The 19,729-nt window shown below is 51.3% G+C and overlaps 4 protein-coding genes across 4 annotated transcripts; 3 read left to right on the top strand and 1 right to left on the bottom strand.

The window, feature by feature from the left end:
- Positions 1-6,792: 6,792 nt before the first annotated feature.
- N0V96_008953 (uncharacterized protein) lies at positions 6,793-8,886 on the top strand (the record flags this gene model as incomplete). Its single annotated transcript, XM_065758497.1, has 1 exon — positions 6,793-8,886. One exon carries the CDS (start codon positions 6,793-6,795, stop codon positions 8,884-8,886), a length of 2,094 nt encoding a protein of 697 aa, XP_065612890.1.
- Positions 8,887-10,155: 1,269 nt separating this feature from the next.
- N0V96_008952 (uncharacterized protein) lies at positions 10,156-13,703 on the top strand (the record flags this gene model as incomplete). Its single annotated transcript, XM_065758496.1, has 9 exons — positions 10,156-10,513; positions 10,575-10,729; positions 10,815-10,851; positions 10,920-11,273; positions 11,340-11,733; positions 11,802-12,051; positions 12,122-12,400; positions 12,480-13,387; positions 13,445-13,703. 9 exons carry the CDS (start codon positions 10,156-10,158, stop codon positions 13,701-13,703), a joined length of 2,994 nt encoding a protein of 997 aa, XP_065612889.1.
- Positions 13,704-14,703: 1,000 nt separating this feature from the next.
- On the top strand, positions 14,704-15,615 carry N0V96_008951 (uncharacterized protein; the record flags this gene model as incomplete). The annotated part of the gene is made up of 1 exon (XM_053188891.2): positions 14,704-15,615. The coding sequence occupies one exon, from the start codon at positions 14,704-14,706 to the stop codon at positions 15,613-15,615; it is 912 nt and encodes a 303-aa protein (XP_053053657.2).
- A 78-nt stretch (positions 15,616-15,693) lies between these two features.
- On the bottom strand, positions 15,694-18,933 carry N0V96_008950 (uncharacterized protein; the record flags this gene model as incomplete). The annotated part of the gene is made up of 1 exon (XM_053188890.2): positions 15,694-18,933. The coding sequence occupies one exon, from the start codon at positions 18,931-18,933 to the stop codon at positions 15,694-15,696; it is 3,240 nt and encodes a 1,079-aa protein (XP_053053656.2).
- Positions 18,934-19,729: the final 796 nt, after the last annotated feature.

The raw sequence follows: 19,729 nt of genomic DNA, 5'->3' as shown, positions 1-19,729 counted from the left end.
CTTGATGGTATGTTGTCGTTTCTTGCCAAGATGTCAAGCTCCAGAGCCTCAAAGTGACCCTGCAGAGCCAAGAAGAGGCCAAGAGATGCAGAGGAACATGGCATCGCTATTTACATGTCGGTAGGCAGGAGTCCAGCGGGTATGGTGGCAAGTCGGGCGCCGGCCAGTTGGGACGGACAAATGATACGAGATTTGTGCATATTACGGTGGGTAGCGACTTGCCCCAAGGAGGCATGTCGATTGCTATGGCGCGTTCCCCTACTATAATCCTCTATTGCTCATTTTGATCTTCACTTTGCGCGCCGTCTCCCGTTAGCTACTGCATGAGGCATGGTTTGATTCATGTACAAAACAGGCAGGTCAATGAGACAATCTGGGGCATCCAACTGATAAGAAGACAAAGTGCCGACATAGCCGGTGTCGGAGTGGAGAAAATTGAGATTGATGTCACCGTCTTGGGTGAAATTAGCCAAAGCTTGTTTTGTTACCCCACGACCAACCACGGACGTTGAACGGCTGTTCCGGTCGATGCACTGTTACCGTCAACGGCTGACATACTCATTAAGTCTAGCGTCCTAGCGAAAAGTTGATGTGTAGTCCAACTTGAAAACAAAACCATACGCTCTTCTTCACAACCAACAGGTATCAGACCAAAGTCATGGACACAAGTTCAGCATGATCAAACCACGTTTGGTCAATGACCTGTCCGACTCCAAGCCTCTTGAACCGTCTGTCCATACCATCTTCGGGATCTGGTTTGATTTCAGCCAGAAACATCGCGTTGGAGCCGTCAGGCGTTCCGTTGAGTTCGTTCGTCGAAATTTCAGCAAGATAAAATGGCTCGGGCCACTCGTTCACATCAAAGACCACCCACCCACCAGGCGCCATATCTCTCCCAGAAAATAACTTCGTATTTTGCGTCACGAATCCACCGTACGTGATGGATCCTTTGGGATAGAATTCCATAAAATAGTAATCATCCCCAGATCGAGTAGATGGATCCCCTTCTCTTCGAGCCTCCCACTTCTTCAACCGAGCCGAAAACCTCCACGAAGATGCGGAATCCTTCGTCTGGACGTGGTTCAGTTCACGAATGCAGCTTTTCGCCGCTCTAGCCGGTGCGAGGAATGAGATGGCCCCAATAGTAGATGTCCAGGACCAATGAGGTTGGTCTTGGAGAGCGAGCGGACGAGTCAATGTCGATTTAGCGAACCAGAGCAATTGGGTGAGTACGCAATGTGCATGTAACTCTTCGTTGAGCAGAGAGTCATCGTGGAATACTCCGGAGGTGTAGTTCTCGGCAATTCCTTCGCCAACCTCAGTAGCCAAGCCCCAAATCGCGACAGGCTTGTCCGACTCGTACGTCAGGCTTCGTGCGGCGTAGGTGGACAGAAGATCACACCAGTCGGCATAGAAACCTAGAATCTCTTCGCTTGCCGGTTTTGCTTCCTTGGCTTGTCGATCTCGCCTGGCGCTTTCAAAGAGCCTCTGCTCATCCCCCGATGTCACGTTCTCACCGTCTTCGCATTTGAGCAAGGTGCGACACGCCCAGACCATTCGTGCTTTTGTATAATGAATAACACGAGGAGAGAGCATCCATTCTTGAGTAATCCATGCCCGACTGCCGAGCGGGGTTTCGCTGACCGTGGTATCCAGCGCGTCAGGAAATAAAGTTGCTGACATGTATTCTCCTTGATTTGGGTCTCCGTAGGGGAGACGAACCACTGATTGCAGGGGAGGACGCGGAACGAAGCAACCCTCGGATCCGTCTCTGGCACCGGACGCGGCGGCAGTGATTTCGGCATCTTTGTAGATACGCCCCATCTGAACTGACTTCTTGCGCCAGCCATCAGCGTCATCCTGCACGATGCATAGACTACCGATCCAGAGGTAACGTAGGCCAAGAAACCGTACAATCTTGATGGCATCTTGGAAGGTCTTCGGCAGACTGACGAACTTGATGACCTTACAATGCTGGGCTAGGCTGTGAGATGTAGTAGTCAGAATGCTTTACTTTGCCCAGCAATGGCTTAGAGCGGCATAGGAGGCATGAAATGCGTTGATTACTATGAGTTTCGGCTCCCCTGATCCATCAGCCGGGCCAACATCAAGAACTCTAGTAGGCAGCGCTGGAAGAATACTCGAGTGGCTGCTTGCCAGGGAGTCTTTTGGCCCAGTAAAGGTCTCGTCGCAATCCACGTAGGTGTTTTTGCAAGTGTTGTACCAACTCTGGACTAGCCCAAACGCTTCACTCGAGCCGGAATCCGTCAACAGCCTGGTTCCGATGACATCTGGATTGCGAGTAGGTGCGGAATCTGCAACACAAAACTTTTAGCCCACCCTTGTGACATTCATAGTTCTCGGCTTGCTGAAGCTCTTACCAGGATCCGAAAATAGACTCATCTTCACAATATGATATTCGTACTCGATATCCGGGATATGCACATTGATGCCGAATAGCATGGGAGGCTGCACACCATCTTCAGGGGCATCTCTAGCCGTATGTAAACAATCGCCGACTCCGAACAAGTACAAAGGCTCAGGCTTCGTGTTCGTGCGTTGTTCGTCTAAATTGGGAGTCCTGCAATCTTGATCCATAGCGAGGCGTATGAGCCTGCAAAAACCGCACACCTGGGCCGAGTTAATGAGATCGTGTGCACTCCCGAGATGGCAATATTCATCAGGCTGAGCTAAGGCTTGCGGGGTAGTCCCCTTGCAAGCTGGGCAGAGAGCTGCCATCGCTGAATTTGTCAAGCCCAGCTGGATTGACCGGATCTCATTGATGGGATTTGCAACACGCGGGAGAAATGACTGAGCACTAAAGACTATGTCTGTGCCACTGTCTTTGGGATATGGTGAGAGTGCTTGCGCAGTATTCCGCAACTTCTACACCTATCAAAATGTGTCCTAATTGTTTAGCGCCAATCTTTCATGCATGTCATCTTAGCCAAGCCGGAACACTGTTGGCTGATAACAGACAACTATGCAGCGTAATGTGAACCCACGATGAAATTAGCCCCTCTGCCTTCTCGTACTTGCGGTCATTGTAGACTCGCCTCTGGCCCTTTTGGTCCAGCGATACTGAACAAATATTGCATTCCTGTCATCAAGTCAAGGACTATCATCCAAAAGATCAAGACCGCTGCAAAGTTTCGCATGTCAGAGTTGGAACTTGCCGACTTAATGCGACATGAACGAGTCTGGATGAGCAACTCAGGAAGCTGAGCGACTCACGGATTGACATAAAGTTTATCAGCTTTTGACCCATCAAAGACCTTTCAGAAATGTCTTCGGTACTGGCTGAGAACGACTTGAGGCAATCGATCCAGAGGGAATGCGACGATTCAACTGTTGGCTGTCGTGACGTTAGAGTATTCTGCCGTCTTGCTCGAGCCGTTGGAGGCGCGATTCAAGATGCTATCCCATCGTGCTCGTCAACTGTTGAAGGGGATCAGTACATAGACACGTACTCTATATAGGGAGTACTGATGTATTACGTATTCTTCCTCATTTTCTTCTGTATTACCGCTTTTGCTCCCTCTAATACACCTAATTACAAAGTTCACAAAGAGATCCGCGATAGAGAAGACCGGAGACTTATATACTGACGCCATTCCACAATTGATGGGATAAGGTAGTTCGCAAAAGCAGAGTCCACAATAACAATAGCAAAGTAAGATCCCGCCGCTAGCATCAAGTCGACTAGCGGTGCCGTACAAGACAGCAGATCAACGCCGGGCCTGAGGTTGATTTAATTGCGGGTGATATATTAAGTATGGGCAACTTGATGAGTTAGACTAGATACTTAGTGCAACGGAATGAAAACTAGGTAGATATGTATTGCCAATCTAAGGATCTATGTTTTGTCAAGAAAAACAAGTGTCTTTTGCTTTTCTAGACTACAAACAATACGTTCGTAAAAAAATCAAACTATTTTGAAACTAGGTAATTTATTGAATTAAACTATGTTACTAGCTCTAGTCAAACGAGGCTGACTCGCAGGGAAATGTTTGACTTGCTTGGCAGGCTGATTGATTAAGTTCTGTTGGTGAGAGCGCTGAGGTTGGCAGCGTAAGGTAGGTTGAAAGGGCCTTACGTCTCGAACTCGTCCTCTACCAATATTTCATGATCTCATCCGAAGATCTCGAGCCAAGTGGAGCTCTAAGTTACGTGAGAATCAGAGGCATTCTGTTGTGCCTCAGCCAAGTCCTTGGCTCCCTTCGGTTTCTCAGAGCTCTTACCATGCTCGCAGGGCGCAAGACCATCAGCAAGTTACGTTCGTGACATGTGCTGGCGTTTTCGAAAACGGAGAGTGATCCGCGACCTCGCAGCAGCTGAATATGAAATGTCTTCCTCGAAGTGGTGAGAATTAAACAAAAAAAAATGATAAGTCACTGCCTAACTCTGAAGGCCTTTCCTCATTGTGGTAGTGGCGTCGATAGGAGAATGTTCTGAACCAGCCTCCGGTTACGTAAGCTCCACCCAATTACGCGTGACTACCTACTTTTAGGTACTTTTGGCACATTCAGCCAGCCACAGGCCCAAGCATATACTTAGAATCATCTGATCTCCATGCGGCTGAAAGGCGGTCAACAAGATATTCAGCGTGGCGTTCCAGTAACTCTATGCACATACATATTCTATTGATTGCCCCATAATGAGGCATGTTGAGCCCACCAGCGGGCCGCTCCCGTCGGGTCATTACCCCGCATCTTATACCTACACCCGGTCTGAGCAACACCCGAAGGATCAACTTCACTTCACATCGGGCTGGATCAGTGATAATTGATTACAGGTGACCGGCCTGCATGCATGCATGCTTGTGGCTGGCTGGATATGCCTATTCCACTCCCAGGAGCTGCGTCACATCACAATGCCAAGCTATGGTCGAGACACCAACCGAATCGTAGGCATCATGTTACGTACAATACTGAAGTGAGTTTGCGGGCGTGAGAGGCGGGATGCCCGGCCAGTGAGTCTTTGCTTTTGGGATGGCTAAGTAGCAAGCAGCAACCGACCGCTGGTGCTACAGAGCATGTCGCATGGTTTTCATGTCCCCTCTTCGTAGGGGTTCCCGCTCAGGACTGGTGTCTTTTGATACCTTTAGTACGTGCCAAGACTGTGTACAAGCCTCAATACTAGGAAATTCAGTCAAAATCGTATGTCTTAAATCTTTTGTGCACATTAGGACCTCCACGGCTATTCCCATGATTACCGGATACAAGTGTTCGTCATGTTTTCAGGTTTGATTCAGGTTGTTTAACTGTCTACCTTGTATGTTTAGGTATGCGTGCCATTTCCATTCTATCAGCTGTGCAATAACAATAGTATATACATGCCTACTCTCATAAGGAGATATGGCAAACAATACTTTTGTCCGACCTTTATCCCTTATTTACCCGTATTGCAATGTTTATAGAAGACAGGAATGGACGAAAACTGGGGAACGTATGCATTGTTGCTGTTAGGAAATTAATGGGATAAGGTAGATAGAGATGTCGACAACAAGAAGTAAGGCCATTTGTTGATTTGACTGCCGGTGCATATGAGCTCTACTGGTTCTGAAGCTATCATCGTACCCATTCTCACCTAGCCAGGGCCACTCACCTAGATTCCCCCCACTGCGGTAGAGGTGGGGAAGAAGGTATTTGACCTCTGTCTCCGTGTCTTCTCTGGGAAACTCATCTCTTCTGTCAACGGCCCTGTAATCAGTTCCTCTCTCACCCTGAGCGGTATGATTCGGGTCTCACCAAGGTCGGGCGTTCATGCAGATCCCTTACTTTGCTCGCGTTGCCGGAAGAGGCTATAAGCAGCAAGCTGCTGAGGGGTTGTACGGTTCCTCGAATCATTTACTCTAGAAGATAAGATACATGCACGAGTACACGCTCACGTACTTGTCATGCAGCCTTGTCTTTCAGCTGTCTTATTTGTCGTGTGTCAAAAACTCAGGCACCTGGTTGCTTATGAATGAAGTGTAGCTACCCCTCACCTTGCAGTGTGTCTCGGGTCGGAATTGCACCAATTAGACTCCATACAAAGGTGACGAGCTGGAAAGAAGAGTGATTATACACTTTCACCGTCGGGATTGCCGTGACCCTCATCTGCCACTGATAAAAGTTGATCTATACATTCTGATAGATCCACATGGCGCTCTCCGTTTCAAAGTCAGAGCTGCGACCAACACCGCTTCTGCTATCGGGTACGGATTGGTGTGCTGCCACGCGAGGGGTAATGTATCTGGAAATGATCAGCGGATTCATGCTTGCGGTCGATCATCAAATGTAATTCTCTCGCATTAATGCTTGCTCTGTGATGCTGATTTTATGTTAGCATATCCAAACCGGCTGGTAGATCTTAGTGGCGCTTTCCGCTTGCATCGTCTATGTGCCCTGTACATACAGATTCTCTTGAAGTCCAAGTTGCCGGCCTAAGGCTCGTGACAACCTCCTGGCGGGCGTTCTTAAGCAACCACGCTTTCGTCTGCCCCTCTGTGCATCTAAAGGGATGAGAGGAAAAGTACGAATCCCACAAAAACAATGCAGATCAAATAATTACACTAACGCTGCATCTGCTAATATCCTGTTTGAGACATACGTTGGGACTTCAGGATTATGGGATAGCCACTCTTTTACCACTATGGCCCAGATCTCTAAATACCAACAGTACTTAATCTACGCCTATGCTCGTTCATGACCCTTTACTTGATCCCATCCTATCATCTCGTCCCTCTACTAGTTCACGTCTATCTAGTACCCACAAGCTCTCAGGAAGAAATCCTCAAAGCCAAACGCCATGGCGGAAGGACCGAATCGAGGCCGGAAATCAGCGCTGCTGATAGGTATCGACCAATACAGCAATGAGTGGTTAGCCGATCTGAGGGGCTCCCTCTCTGATGTGGTCACAACCGAGGCATTCCTTACTCAAGTTGCCGGCATCAGCAAAATGACCAAGCTCATATCTCCGCCAGCCTCACCCAATGACCTTCTCCCAACCTTTGACAACATCACGTCAGAATTCAAAACCCTCGCTGACGAAGCTCAGCCCGGCGATTTCATCTATATTCACTACTCAGGCCATGGCACTCGCCTGCCGACCGCCTTCCGCGACCTCAAGGGTGACAATGTGCGCTATGACGAGTGCCTGATCCTTACCAGCAGCGACGGCAAGCTCCAGCACCTACGTGACGTCGAAATTGCTTTTTTGCTGAAGCAGATAGCCGACAAGGGCGCGACAGTCACCTTCGTACTCGACTGCTGCCACTCGGGCGGAGCCACACGGGGTGACGACAAGGATAGCGGGGTGCGGGGGTCCGAAGATATCCCATACGAGAACTTTTCTGATCTTGAACGGAAGCCCATTCAGTCTGTGGAAGATTTGAAAGATGCCTGGCGTCCGCCCACGGATGACGACAATAATGCGGGCCGCGGCGGAATCGTGGTGCATCACTGGATGACGGCGTCCAAGGGAATCAACTTTCTCGCTGCGTGCCGCCCGAGGCAGAAGGCGCAAGAGGTGCCGCGGAAAGACCCGGTACGCAAAGGACTTTTTACAGACTGCCTTGCGACAGTCATTGCCCAAAATCGAGGGGTAGATCGCCTGCCACAGCTTAGCTGCGATGTCGTGGCCAACCTAGTTGCGCATACGCTCAAGAACCACAAGGACAGGGATACGGCGCAGGATCAGGACACGGTGTTTGGCGGCCAGAGCGACTGCCATATTTTCGGTGTTGAGAGCGTGGCACAGCCAGACGTGGTCATTACTAACGTCGAGAAGTTGGTAAGCGGGAAACTGAAGTTGGGGCTGACTGCTGGCATTGCTCACGGCGTCGGTGTGGGCGATATCTTTGCCATTTACCCCAGCGATAGACGGCTCGACAACCTTGCTGACTACGCCGCGCCGCTGGCAACCTGCAGCGTGACTGCCGTGGAGAACTTCACCTGCAAAGCAAATACCCAATCCAAGGCCGCCAACATTGAGCGGGTCCAGGTCGAATGCAAGGCTGTTAGTCTTCGCAGCATCTTGGAGAACAACGTCCTGCAGCCCAGAGGGGTATGGGTCTCGGCTGAGGACGATAGCCCTGAGCCACCTCATTCAGTAGTCCAGAAAGTCCGGAGCTTTATCAGTCGTGGCAGCGGGCTTGTCGTGCTCAAAGACTCTGACAAGGCCTTCTTCAAGGTGCTGGTACACAAAGATGGCAGCTTCACCATTTTCTTCACCCCGAACCAAGCTGAAGCCAACGTCAAGATCAAAGGAGAAGTCGAAGATGTTCTCTACCGCCTAGAACATCTTACCATCTTCTACAATCTCTTCAACCTCGCGAAAGACAACGCTGGACAGCAAGAACGGGGCCTCACTGTCACGAAAATCGGCTATCTAGATGAGGACGTCAAACCCCCCAATCCGCGGGTATTCAAACTCAATGAGGCTACGACTCCAGTCGTGGATCTCAAACCCATTCCGCAGGACTCAATTGACATTTCATCAGGCCAAAGTATAGGGCTTGAGGTGCGCAACACGTCGCTGGACGACGTGTATGTCGAGATTCTAGACCTAGAACCGTCGTGGCGTGCAACGAGGGCGCACCCCACGCAGCGGCAGTCGCCGATCCTGACGCCGTCTGGCGATGGGACGCGCTTCTTTGTCAAAATGTCGCCATCGAAGAGAGTGGACGGCGCTGTTCAGCCCGACACGTTCGACCGCTTTGTCGTGCTGGCAACAGCTAGGAACCGCGTCAGTTTTCCTAGGACTGTCCTCCCAACGCTAGGCGAGAGAAGGGGGCCTGCTTTGGAGGACGCTGGCGGAAATGACGATAGGGCTGGGGACGTGGTGGACCAACCGGGATGGTACGTGCAGCAGGTGGATGTGCGGGTGGTTGCGGAGGAGTGAATATGTCAAACCCAGCGACGAATGCAACTACAGTTGAGGCACTGTTGCTGAATGTGGAAATAGCTCAACATAGGTAGCTTCTATAACCGTCTAGGAGATGACACAATCGAACTAGCCGCAGTGAAGTAAGCCCTTTCTATCAAGACACATTACGAAGACTACCTCTCTCACGAGCCCGAATGATATTGTCAACGCCATTGGCGAGAGGTCGCTGATGCTGGCTCGCAACATATCAAGATGGAATCGGTACTCTTGGAGAAACAGAGCTCGGACTGATACAGAAGTGAAAGGACGGATCCATTCTGGTCTGAGATAGTCCACCGACCAATGACAACTGGCGGGGCTGTGGGATGTTTGTTGCTTGTGGCCCCGGCCATGAAGTCTTGGCTGCGCGAGCGGGCCGCTGCCGTTGGCAAAAGCTATTTGTACACCCGACGATCAGAGATTGCGAGTTGTTCGATCCATATATCCGTACCTTTCTTCGAACGCCAGCTTTTGGTGGCGTTGACGCTATTGATTCCATGCATATCAAATGCGGATATAAAGGGTACTTCCAGCAACCAAGGTACTAGGATACATGTATTTTAAGTACACCTACGTACTGTAGTCAAATACTGTACACGCGTTCTCATTTGTGACACTGCGCCAAGAAACGTTTTTGTGGATTTCTGCAGGATTTCAGCTCGCCACAAACCATGATGGCATCTCAAAGTCTGAGGTGCTTGGGTTGGCGTGAGTTCCGCGTGAGTAACCAGCTGATGTGCAAGGGACATGTCATTTGGATAAATGACAGAGAGCGGACAAGAGAGACGAGATTGATGTCGACATGGCCTGCTCTTGAATCAGCAAACGCGGGGTGAGATGCTGTGTAACCCGTATGTACATACATGTAGTGATCAAGGAGTAAAGGGACCTTCGGGGTGTTCGTAAAACATTGCCGCTCGCGGGGGTTGTTTGCCAGCAGCGTTGTGATTCTTATCGGCAACGTAGGCGCCCTTTCCCGTCGCGAATGGAACCGGCGCGTTTAACAACAAACAGGCAATGTCTCAGGCATGGGGTCTTTTGGGTGATATTGTTCCAAAGGCCTCCAGATGCCATGATGTCGTTGTTCATACGACTTTGGTATATCTAGTTCTGTCTCCAACCGTTAAGCCCAACTATGAGTATCTTCCAAGTCAATCTTGCCCAGAATCCAAGCTACTTTCATCAATGGCCTTACCTCCTTTCTGCTAGTACCCGACTCTAAAGGAACTTGCACTCCTTTGCACCATGCCAGCCAACGGAATCCAACCCGAAAGCATCGACGAGAACCAGGCCAAACATGCTCTCGTCAGCTCTTGGTTTCTTGGACCGCGAGCTGAGAATCTGGACGTCCTAGAGAATCTCTTCCATGAAGCCCTCGTGCGCCAGAAACAGACCCGGGTCGAACTCGCAGACGACAATGACAAGTACTTCTTCATTACAGAGGACATGAAGAAATTAGACATTTACCAGCAAAGCATTCATAAGCTTAGCAAGAGCTCGACAGACCTGTCGGGCAAGCTGGCGAAGCATTCCGTGCCTTTTTGGTCGCCACGGTACAATGCGCATATGAACATGGATACTACGCTGGCAAGTATCATCGGGTGTAAGTCAACATTCAACTAAGTAGGCAGTTGAATGTAGTCACTAACACTTGTGACTCAAAGACATGTCGACCATGATCTACAACCCCAACAATGTCGCAACCGAGGCAAGCCCATACACAACCGAAGTCGAGAGGCAAGTCGGACAGGAGCTTTCTGAGATGCTGGGATACAACCGCCAAGATGGAAACCCCGCTCCCTGGGGGCACATCACTTGTGTGAGTGGCTCCGTTGATAGCTAGCCCCAATCGCTATCATGTCAAGGGGCAGTAATGAGTTCTTACACGTTCTTGATATTTGCAGGATGGTTCCGTGGCCAATCTTGAGGCCATTTGGGCAAGTATGAGTTCCCTGCTCTTCTTCACACAAGGCATAAGATCTAATCACACTCCTTTTCTCGCCATGTAGCGCGAAACCTCAAGTTCTATCCTGTTTCCCTCAAGCTCGCCATTGAGGAAGGGCCCCTCAAGTTCCTTAGCACCATCGAGCCGCCCTTCAAGGTCGAGACGTGCAACTCAGGATCGAAGGAGTTCATGCAACTCACTGTCAAGGAGCTCTTGAATCTGACGCCCTCTTCCGTTCTATCAATCCCCACCCTACTGGGTGAGAAGTACTCCATCAGCCCGGGCTTTCTACAGGAGGCGATCAAGCCGTTCCTGGTCCAGACAACGGGCAAAGATGATTTGGAGCGCAAGTTAGAAATCAACTCTGGAAAATACATGATTTGTGCGACAAAGCATTACTCCTGGCCCAAGGGCGGAGGTGAGTTCATTGATCGTTCAGAATCGTGAAACTAGGCGTTCAGGTCGCTGACATGCTTTAAAAAAGCCATCTCGGGCATTGGATCCGAAAACTTCGTCGATGTCAACGTCGATAACGAGGCCCGGATGGATGTGGACGACCTCAGGACAAAGCTCAACGAGTGCATAAAAAGCAACACTCCAATCTTCGGCGTCGTCGCCATTATGGGCTCTACAGAGCACGGCGCGTGCGACCCGCTCGCCGAGATCATCAAGATCCGTGATGAGTACCAAAAGAAAGAAGGTGTGTCATTCGCAGTTCATTGTGATGCCGCGTGGGGTGGCTACTTTGCCTCGCTGTTGTGGGAGAGAGGGGACCGCGATGGCATCCCGTACGTGCCGGCAATGCCCCTGAATCCATACACCAAGACGCAGCTGGAAGCCCTGAAGCACGCGGATAGCATCACGATCGATCCGCACAAGTGAGTCATTTCCCCTTCCCCATGTGGTTGATATCTTGTCTTCGCTTCTCTGACACCTACTACCACAGATCGGGATACATCAACTACCCTGCTGGCGGACTTTGCTATCGGGATGGGCGAATGCGCTATCTTCTCACTTGGACGAGTCCCATAGTGTTTCACCCCGGCGACGACAAGGGCAGTATGGGCGTTTATGGCGTTGAGGGAAGCAAGCCTGGCGCATCAGCCGTCGCTACCTGGCTCACCCACAAGTCGTTGGGCCTTGATCAGGAGGGCTACGGCAGACTGCTCGGCGAGGCCATTTTCTCGTGCACCAAGGTTTGTTCAGCCCTCAGTCCCCTACGCATAGATAGCCCTTTATGGACTAACATTTGTATCTCCCCAATAGCTCTATTGCCACTGGGCCACAATGACGCCGAAGCCCCAAGATAGGCCCGCTGACTCACTCATCGTTGTGCCTCTCATTCAGCTCCCTTCAGAGAAAACACCAGGCATCGGTGTCGAGGTCCAGAAAGATTATATCCGACAGAATATTCTCGGCCGTGATAACAAAGCACTGTTCGAGGACAAAAAGGCCTGGAACCTGCTGTGTGAGCTGGGAGGCGATCTCATGATCAATGCCTTTGCGACCAATTTCGCAATTGGCAATGAGGTGAATAAGGATGTCGTATGTCAACTCCCCTTCGTCCGCCCAGAAAATCAATCCCCATCTTGCATGTAGACGCTAATGGCCCGTGATCAACCAGGGCGAAGCCAACTATCTCAACCAATGGATCTTTTCCCAACTCTCTGTCTCATCCGAGAAGGACGTGGTCGAAGATCGACCACTCTTCCTCACATCCTCCGAGTTCGGGGAGAAGGCGTACGGCAAGTGTCTTGAGACCTTCAAGCTTCGCCTGGGTCTCAAGATAACCGACAAAGAAGGAAATGCCAAGCCCTCGCGAGGCAGCTTGCGCTTTCTGGTCAACGTGACTATGAGCCCATGGCCTACAAGCCCCGACTTTATGAGTCGCATGGTCAAGAACTTCCGCAAGATCGCTGAGCGTGGCGTGAAGCGCGTCATCATCCGCAATAAGCGGACTCCCGACTTCCACGGTTTCGTCGTGCAGGGATTAGAGAAGCTCTACTTCACCCACATCGCCATGTTCAACATGGCCAACCATCGCAAGCAGCTCATCATTACGGCTGACCTCCCCGCGAACGTGCAGGCGCGGTACAAGGAGGAGCGCGACAAGAACCCCGGCCAGTTTTACACGATCGCCAACGTGGAGAAGGAGATGCTCGAGAACTTGATCGATGGTCTGCTCAAGCCCGACACCGCATCCAAGCTCAAGTTCAGACTGGACAAGGGCATTCCTGCGGGTGATACGCCGCCGCTGGAGGAGGGCTTCGCGCTCAGCAACGTGCGGGTGGTGGTTGATGAGTCAATGGCGTTTGCCGCGCTGGATGACGAGTACCCGGCCAAGATGCCCTTCTACCTTTACGGCAGCAAGAATGAGGTTCACATGGACCATGTTCTTAAGACGGCGCCGAATGCGCAGATCAGCGCTGACCTGGTCAAGACGAATCTGACTGAGCATCTGACTGACGAGCAGCTCAAGGATGGTGTGGTTGTCGTGCTGGATGATGTGTTTGAAGCCAGCTTGCAGCCGCTGTAAGTGCCTCTTCCCCTTGGTTACGGCATTTTTTATGAGTCCATGACTGACAACAGATCCTTCTTGAAATCGCACAGGCCGTCGACGGTACAAGAATCGGATAAGCAGAAGCATGTCCTGAATCTCGAAGCTCCAGGCTTCTCCTTGAAGAAGGGTTTTGACCACAAGGCGTCTGTGTACAAGACTTACGATGAGGCAAAGAGGGGAATGGGTGAACCCATTGCTACGGGGACTATTAGCATTGGCGACGCGGTCTTTGCCGACTGGGATGATGTTAACATGGACCCTGCTGCTGAGAATGACCATCAACACTAAGCTAATTTACACCGACAAATGGTTGGTTTTTAACCTCCTTAAGAACCAGAGCAAATGAGTTCTGTACGCGCGATTCCAGTGGTACATATATCATTCATGTTGTGTGGGCTCGTAATCCAGTCTTAGATACGTAGATCTTAAGTGGTCATTCATACTACCTTAAGGTACAGTAGGGGAGTTGTCGATCCATGCTTCCGTCGCCAAATGTAACAAATCGAGCGCCCCTGCAGCTGTAAGAGTCGTTGGCCCTAGTGAAGTCGTCGCAGTGACTGGAATATGAGGCCTTTACGTCTTGATGGAGGTATGCCTTTCAGCCTATCTATAGTAGCAATTTCGAGACTTTAGACTTTAGCTTCTTTTCAGCTTTGGTAAACTGACGACAATTTCTAACTACCTGAGTGCAGCACGGTCAAGGTTAGAGCATATGGGAGTATCACACTCACATTGGTCAAAGAATGACGTTGCTGAAGCTCAATTCCTGCATCAGTAACTCATAAGGAATACACCCTACACCACTCTCAAGAGCCTCGCGTTTACGTTCAGGCATGCCTCGTGAAAGTAAAGCACCGCATGCAGTCTCATACCAGACTGCTGCTCCAGCCGTCAATTATCATATTTCTGTCAATCCCGTATACGTATCCGCTGCGCCGTGTTTTTCTTGGCTTGCTTTGCTCAAATCATATGTCGTGGGTTTGGCAGATTGTGGAGCTTTCGGGTACTACAGTGAGACAATGCCCAACAGAAAGACCTGGTTGGGTACCTATCTTGCCACCAGTTAATACGGCATGCGAGGCCGCCTCCCTCTAGCTGAAAACTTAAGTATTACTTGCCTGCTCGTTCGCCTAGTAAGCCTGAGATCGACGTCGCCTCATGGTCGCCACGGCATAATCCTTTGCTTACCATGCCAAACCCATCTCGGTAGTTCACATACAACGTTCAAACCTCTCAAAGGAGACCAAATCCAACAAAAAGTCATAGAGACCAACTTTTACAACCAAAAATGGGTAACTTAAGCCTAGCCCGCACCTACCGCACTGCCATGCGCCGTCACCGCTTCGGCTACGCGCTCTACGAGCCAGCCCCCTTCTCCCGCTTGCGACCAGGTATGCTGGGCTACCTCGATGACGAGTACCAGCGGTGGCACCCCATCCTCGACCTAGCCGACGCCGAGGCCGTTAAGGCCGCTGGGTTCGCCCCGCTGGGATACCTGCAGCGCAGCCCGCCCGACCCGCGCCGGTACGGGCCGCTGACGGCAGACAAAGTCACCGAGACAAGCGTGGAGCTAGAAGCGGGCGTCGGCGGGGCGGCCGTGGGTCTGCCAGTCGAGGTGGGTGGTGTTTTCAAATACAGCACCGCGGGCAGCTTTGGGGCCGTGTTGCTCTGCGAGGATGAGGTCGTGTCTGAAGGGTTTGACTTTCGCGATCCGTTCCTTGCGTGGCTTCAGATCCATACCAAGGTGCTGTTTTCCAAGTATCCTGATGCGAAGAAACATGGTCTCTGTGCTGTGACGTGGACTTACTCGTCGGCCGATGTCGGAATTACCACATGGGATAGCTCCGAGGGCAGCGCCACGGTTGGGTTTGATGTCGGCGCTGCTGACGTTGCCAAGGTCGGTCCCAAGGTGTCGTGGGTTAGGGGCGCGTCGAGCAGCGGCTGGTCAACTTGGAAGGACCAAAAACGCGTTGTCTTTTTTGCTGGCGTCAAGATCAAGACTGGGTTGTTTGGGTCTCTGCGGGAGGAGTCGGAGAAGAATTGGCGTGGCGGTGACGATGCTTTTGTTGTGGAAGATGATGAGAATGGCCCTTACACAGTTTCGATTGAGCAATTTGGAGATGATTGGCATCGCATTCGCAAAGCTGGAGAGGGAGGCCATATCGCACCTAAGGATTCTGATGAAGAAGAAGATGAATAAGACCCATCGGCCATGGGTTACTGTTTTTTATCAACTGAACGCTGAGGTTGTGTAGCTATCCCGGACAAATGGGTTTGGTCACACACCAAAGTGAACAAATGGAACCCAAAGCGAATTCATAGACGGTTCCTCATCGTCGACTCCGTCTCCTTTTCTTGACCCAGAACTCACCGCAGTGCCACCTCCATCATTGCTGCCATCGTTGTCATTGACATCTCTCCATGATATGGCCCCCTCTTTTCCCTCATCATCTGGACCTACAGCATCAATCACGTCAGTGCCAGAGCCGCGAATGTTGGCGCCGACCTGAACGTCTCGTAACTCCCTCGAAGCTAGGTGGAGTCCGCGATGGACGGCTGTATCTGTCTTTCCCTCATTGCGGATCGTCTCATAAAACTTTTGGGCTACGTTGACGCAAAAGGGGTCAGACACAGTCCATAAGGTGCCTACAACGTGTCGGAAGCCTGCGAGCTGGCAGGCGTAGCCGAGATGGATTCCTTCATCAACTAATCCAAGTACCTCGTTTGCCCCTGTTGAACAAGCAGAGAGATAGGCAAGAAATGGTGGCTTCTCCTGCAGCTTCTCGTTGCGGAGGTCTTCCACCGTCAGCGGGCTCTTCTCCCAGTCGCTGAGTAGGAGAGCACTCTGGGAGGGATCCAATGGGTTCGACGTGCCGTGACCCGCGAAGTGAAAGATATCGCATGAGCTGAGCTGTGCCAAGACGTTTGCTTTGTCTTGGACTGGCCGTATGGGCGTCGCATTCAGCGCCGGACATAGTTTCTCCAGCATGGCGACCTCTAGCTCTGCGTACCGCAGCGGGGAGCGATATGGTGTGCTCTTCATTGAAACCAACAGGGCGTTGATTGGGCCGGAACCATACTGTGGCATCGTTTGGCGACGGCCTGCAAGCAGAGACTTGAGTGATGAGCTGTATGACGACATGACACGATCGAGAGCTGTTTCTCCAGAGTGCTTGTTGTGATATCCAGCGGCATGCAGTGGTAAACTGTTAAGAGGTCCGACCGGTATCCACCAAATGTGCGGCCATGAATCTTCATCCACAGCGAGAGGGCGGTCGAAACCAAGCGCGTCGAGGATTGGATGCACTGCCGAGGTCCATAGCCACTCTAACACGGAAGACAGCGAATCGGGACGGTCCTTCAGTCCCTTGGCATACGCCTGTATGTCTTTGAGACTCAAAAGGGGAAGCTCCAGCAGCTTAATGCGGTGCTTTTCAACTATAAAAGCATCACACCGAAACGAAGACACGTTGACCACAACAGCAGGATCTGGGTCTGCCGCTTCCATGAGCTGCTCAACGGTAGGCGGCATCAAAAATCTCTCGAAACCTTTCTCGTTGCGGATCTTTGTGAGAAGGGATTCAAAATCTTTTTCAGCTCGGCGGCGAGCTTGTGCGCCCGACTCCAATGACCCCGTTGGTGATAGAGTGGTATGACCAGCGTCCAGCATGTTGCGAAGACTGGAAAGCTGATCCGCCCATTCTGAGTGTGTCTCTCGGAGGAATGACAAGTCTGTCCGGAGACCAAGAACAAGGCCAGATATGACGCCTCTCCCCAGCTCCAGCTGCTGCAAGGCATATGAGGCCTCCTTCCCTGCACTCAAGGCGGCAGCGGCGGCGTGGGCTCCGAGGCCAGCGAATCTCTTCAACATTTGTTGCTTGTTGACATTCTGCATATGTCGGGGGCTTAGAGCATGGAAAATACTGAGGGCATGGTCGAGGTCCGACGAGATTTCCGTCCAATATCCAAGTAGCAACGATGCATCAGGGGAATCGTGACTCTCCAGACGCTCCTTGGCAACCTCAGCAGCCCCAACCGCAGCCTCGATTCGAATCATCAATGGAGCAGTCCGAGAGTCCCATGCTCGCTGAAAGGCCCCTCTAGATGTCTCTAAATCCGTGGCATCACCAGTGTGGTGACTTCGCGTGTGTAGCACATTCCCCAAGCCAAATTCCAAGTATCCTCTCTCGGGAAGAGTTTCTGGGAGACCTCCTGAAAGAACTTCCCCGAGAACATCAATGGCCTCGTCCAAGTTGGAAACCTCCCCATATTGGTCGTACTTTTCCTTCAGCAGATTTGAAAGAACGTTCACCAATGCCGCACGCATCCCCACATCATCGCGGTCAACCGCCTTAGCCGCTTGTCTACTGAGGTCGATTGCTTGTTGAATGTCCTCCGGACTCTTTGAACCCATGGTGAATCGCATACCCAGAAACTGGCTGAGTCCCCTAAGCCAATTCGTCCGTTCCGGATGATTTGGACGCACTAGGTGTAGAGCTTGTTGCCCATAATCAACGGCATCATCGAGGTCGCTGAGAATGCCGGTGTACTGCGCACGCTCGGCAAGCCTGTTCGCTAGGTTGTACAACTGAACAGGTCTATCGGAATCATCTTTGCTCATCAACTGCAGCACACTCCTCGTGTATGAAATGCTTGCAGTGAGATCGTCCACATCGCCTTGTTGCTCGAAACGGATGCCCAGTAGGGTTGCCAGATAGCTTAAGCCAACCACGTAGTCGATCATGCTCTTTGGGATGAGCTTCATAGTGTCGGTGAGGACGCTGACTGCACGGTCGAGATCCTCCATGTTCGCTGTTTGCTCGAACCGCCTCCCCAGGATTCTTGCTAGAGTGTTGGAACCGAGTGCCACGCCTGCCTTGTCCCCTAGTGACTCTGCTTTCATCACAGCAGACTCGGCCGCTTCAAGGGCTCTTTGGGCATCTTCTAGACTGTGTGTGTGCTCAAATAGCTTGGCACGCGGGATGGCCAGCTGACGCAAGATCAGGGCAGCGTAACGCCAGTCCTCGGGTATCCTCTCCACTGCATCTTCACCCACGCTGATGGCCCGCTTGATGTCTTTCTTGTCTCTCGTGTAGTCGTACCGGTTTTGTAACATTGTGTTGAGGTTGGCTAAAGCGAAGATCCGCTGCTCCGTTCCTGGGCGCGTGGCTGGGACGTCTTCTTCGGCAAGTTGCACGGCCCTGTTCAAGTCATCCACGTTTCCGTCGGATCCCATCATCGAGAATCGTTGATAGAATGCGACGGAAAGATCGCCCAACAAAGTCGCACGGAACGCGTGCTTTTCTGGCACGACCGATAAAAACTGTTCGTTCCACTCGATGATCACATCGACGTCTTGAAGCGATCCCGTGAGACCACTACGGAGCTGTTCCAAAGCTCTCTTGGCAGCCTTTATGGCTTTATCAAGTGCTTGCTTTGCACCAAGATCATCTGGATGTTGGGAGAGCACCTCCGCAGGCTGGCGGATAAATTCGACAATGTCCGCAATGTTCTCCATCGGTTCTTGGTGGGTCTAATCGACGATCAGACAAATGCAACAAGAGAAGCGATTCAAGAGAAAGTCGATGTAGGTGTTGGACAAGACAAGATCAGATTCAGCTGTACATCGAACGAGCGTCGCAGTGTTCGTGCAGGACGTCCAATACTAAGATTGGCAACTTGAGAGGTTAACATCAGATTGTTATAACCGTACAACGCATGCTTTCAGCCAAGCAAGAGCGGGGGCTATGTGGCGTTGTTTTGGACGCCATGTCAGCAAGGGAGTAGCTTCCCTTACGGCTGACCTCCCGAATGGTATGTGGCGTTCTTGTTGTCACTTTATTTGATGCCGTGGCGGCAAGGGTGCAGCAGCCCTTGCGGCTGAAGTCCTAAACGGTACATGGTGTGGAAAGCCACAGGCCTGCTTTCGGTACACACATCAGCAGAGCAATCGAAGGTTGGGTACCAGATTTAAGAGTTGATTGTTCTGCTGCGTAAGTGGTATGGAAGGTGAAGACTGGGTAGAAGCCCAAGAGTTCTCCAGAATATGTACTAGGTCAATGGAAGGAGGGTCTAGGGGACCACGCCACCGTCTAAATCCACATTTTTTGCAGACTGCTTGGATTTCAACGCTTCCAAATGCTACGAGATGCTAGAGACAATCCTGCCAAATTGTGTCATAGGCTGCTGCGCGTTTGGGGTGTCCCCAGGCATCACTGAGTAGTCCCAAACGGATTCTCAAATCTCGAGACTGGATGGCGGAGAAAAAATATCATTGAGAGCCATTCGTAAGCCCACTGAGTGAATGACTAGCT

This window comes from Colletotrichum fioriniae (genome assembly GCF_027942845.1).
Source record: "Colletotrichum fioriniae strain IMI 355084 chromosome Unknown scaffold_11, whole genome shotgun sequence".
Classification (NCBI taxonomy): domain Eukaryota; kingdom Fungi; phylum Ascomycota; class Sordariomycetes; order Glomerellales; family Glomerellaceae; genus Colletotrichum; species Colletotrichum fioriniae.
Note: the sequence above shows the minus strand (reverse complement) of the source record. Positions and strands in the feature narration are given on the sequence as shown.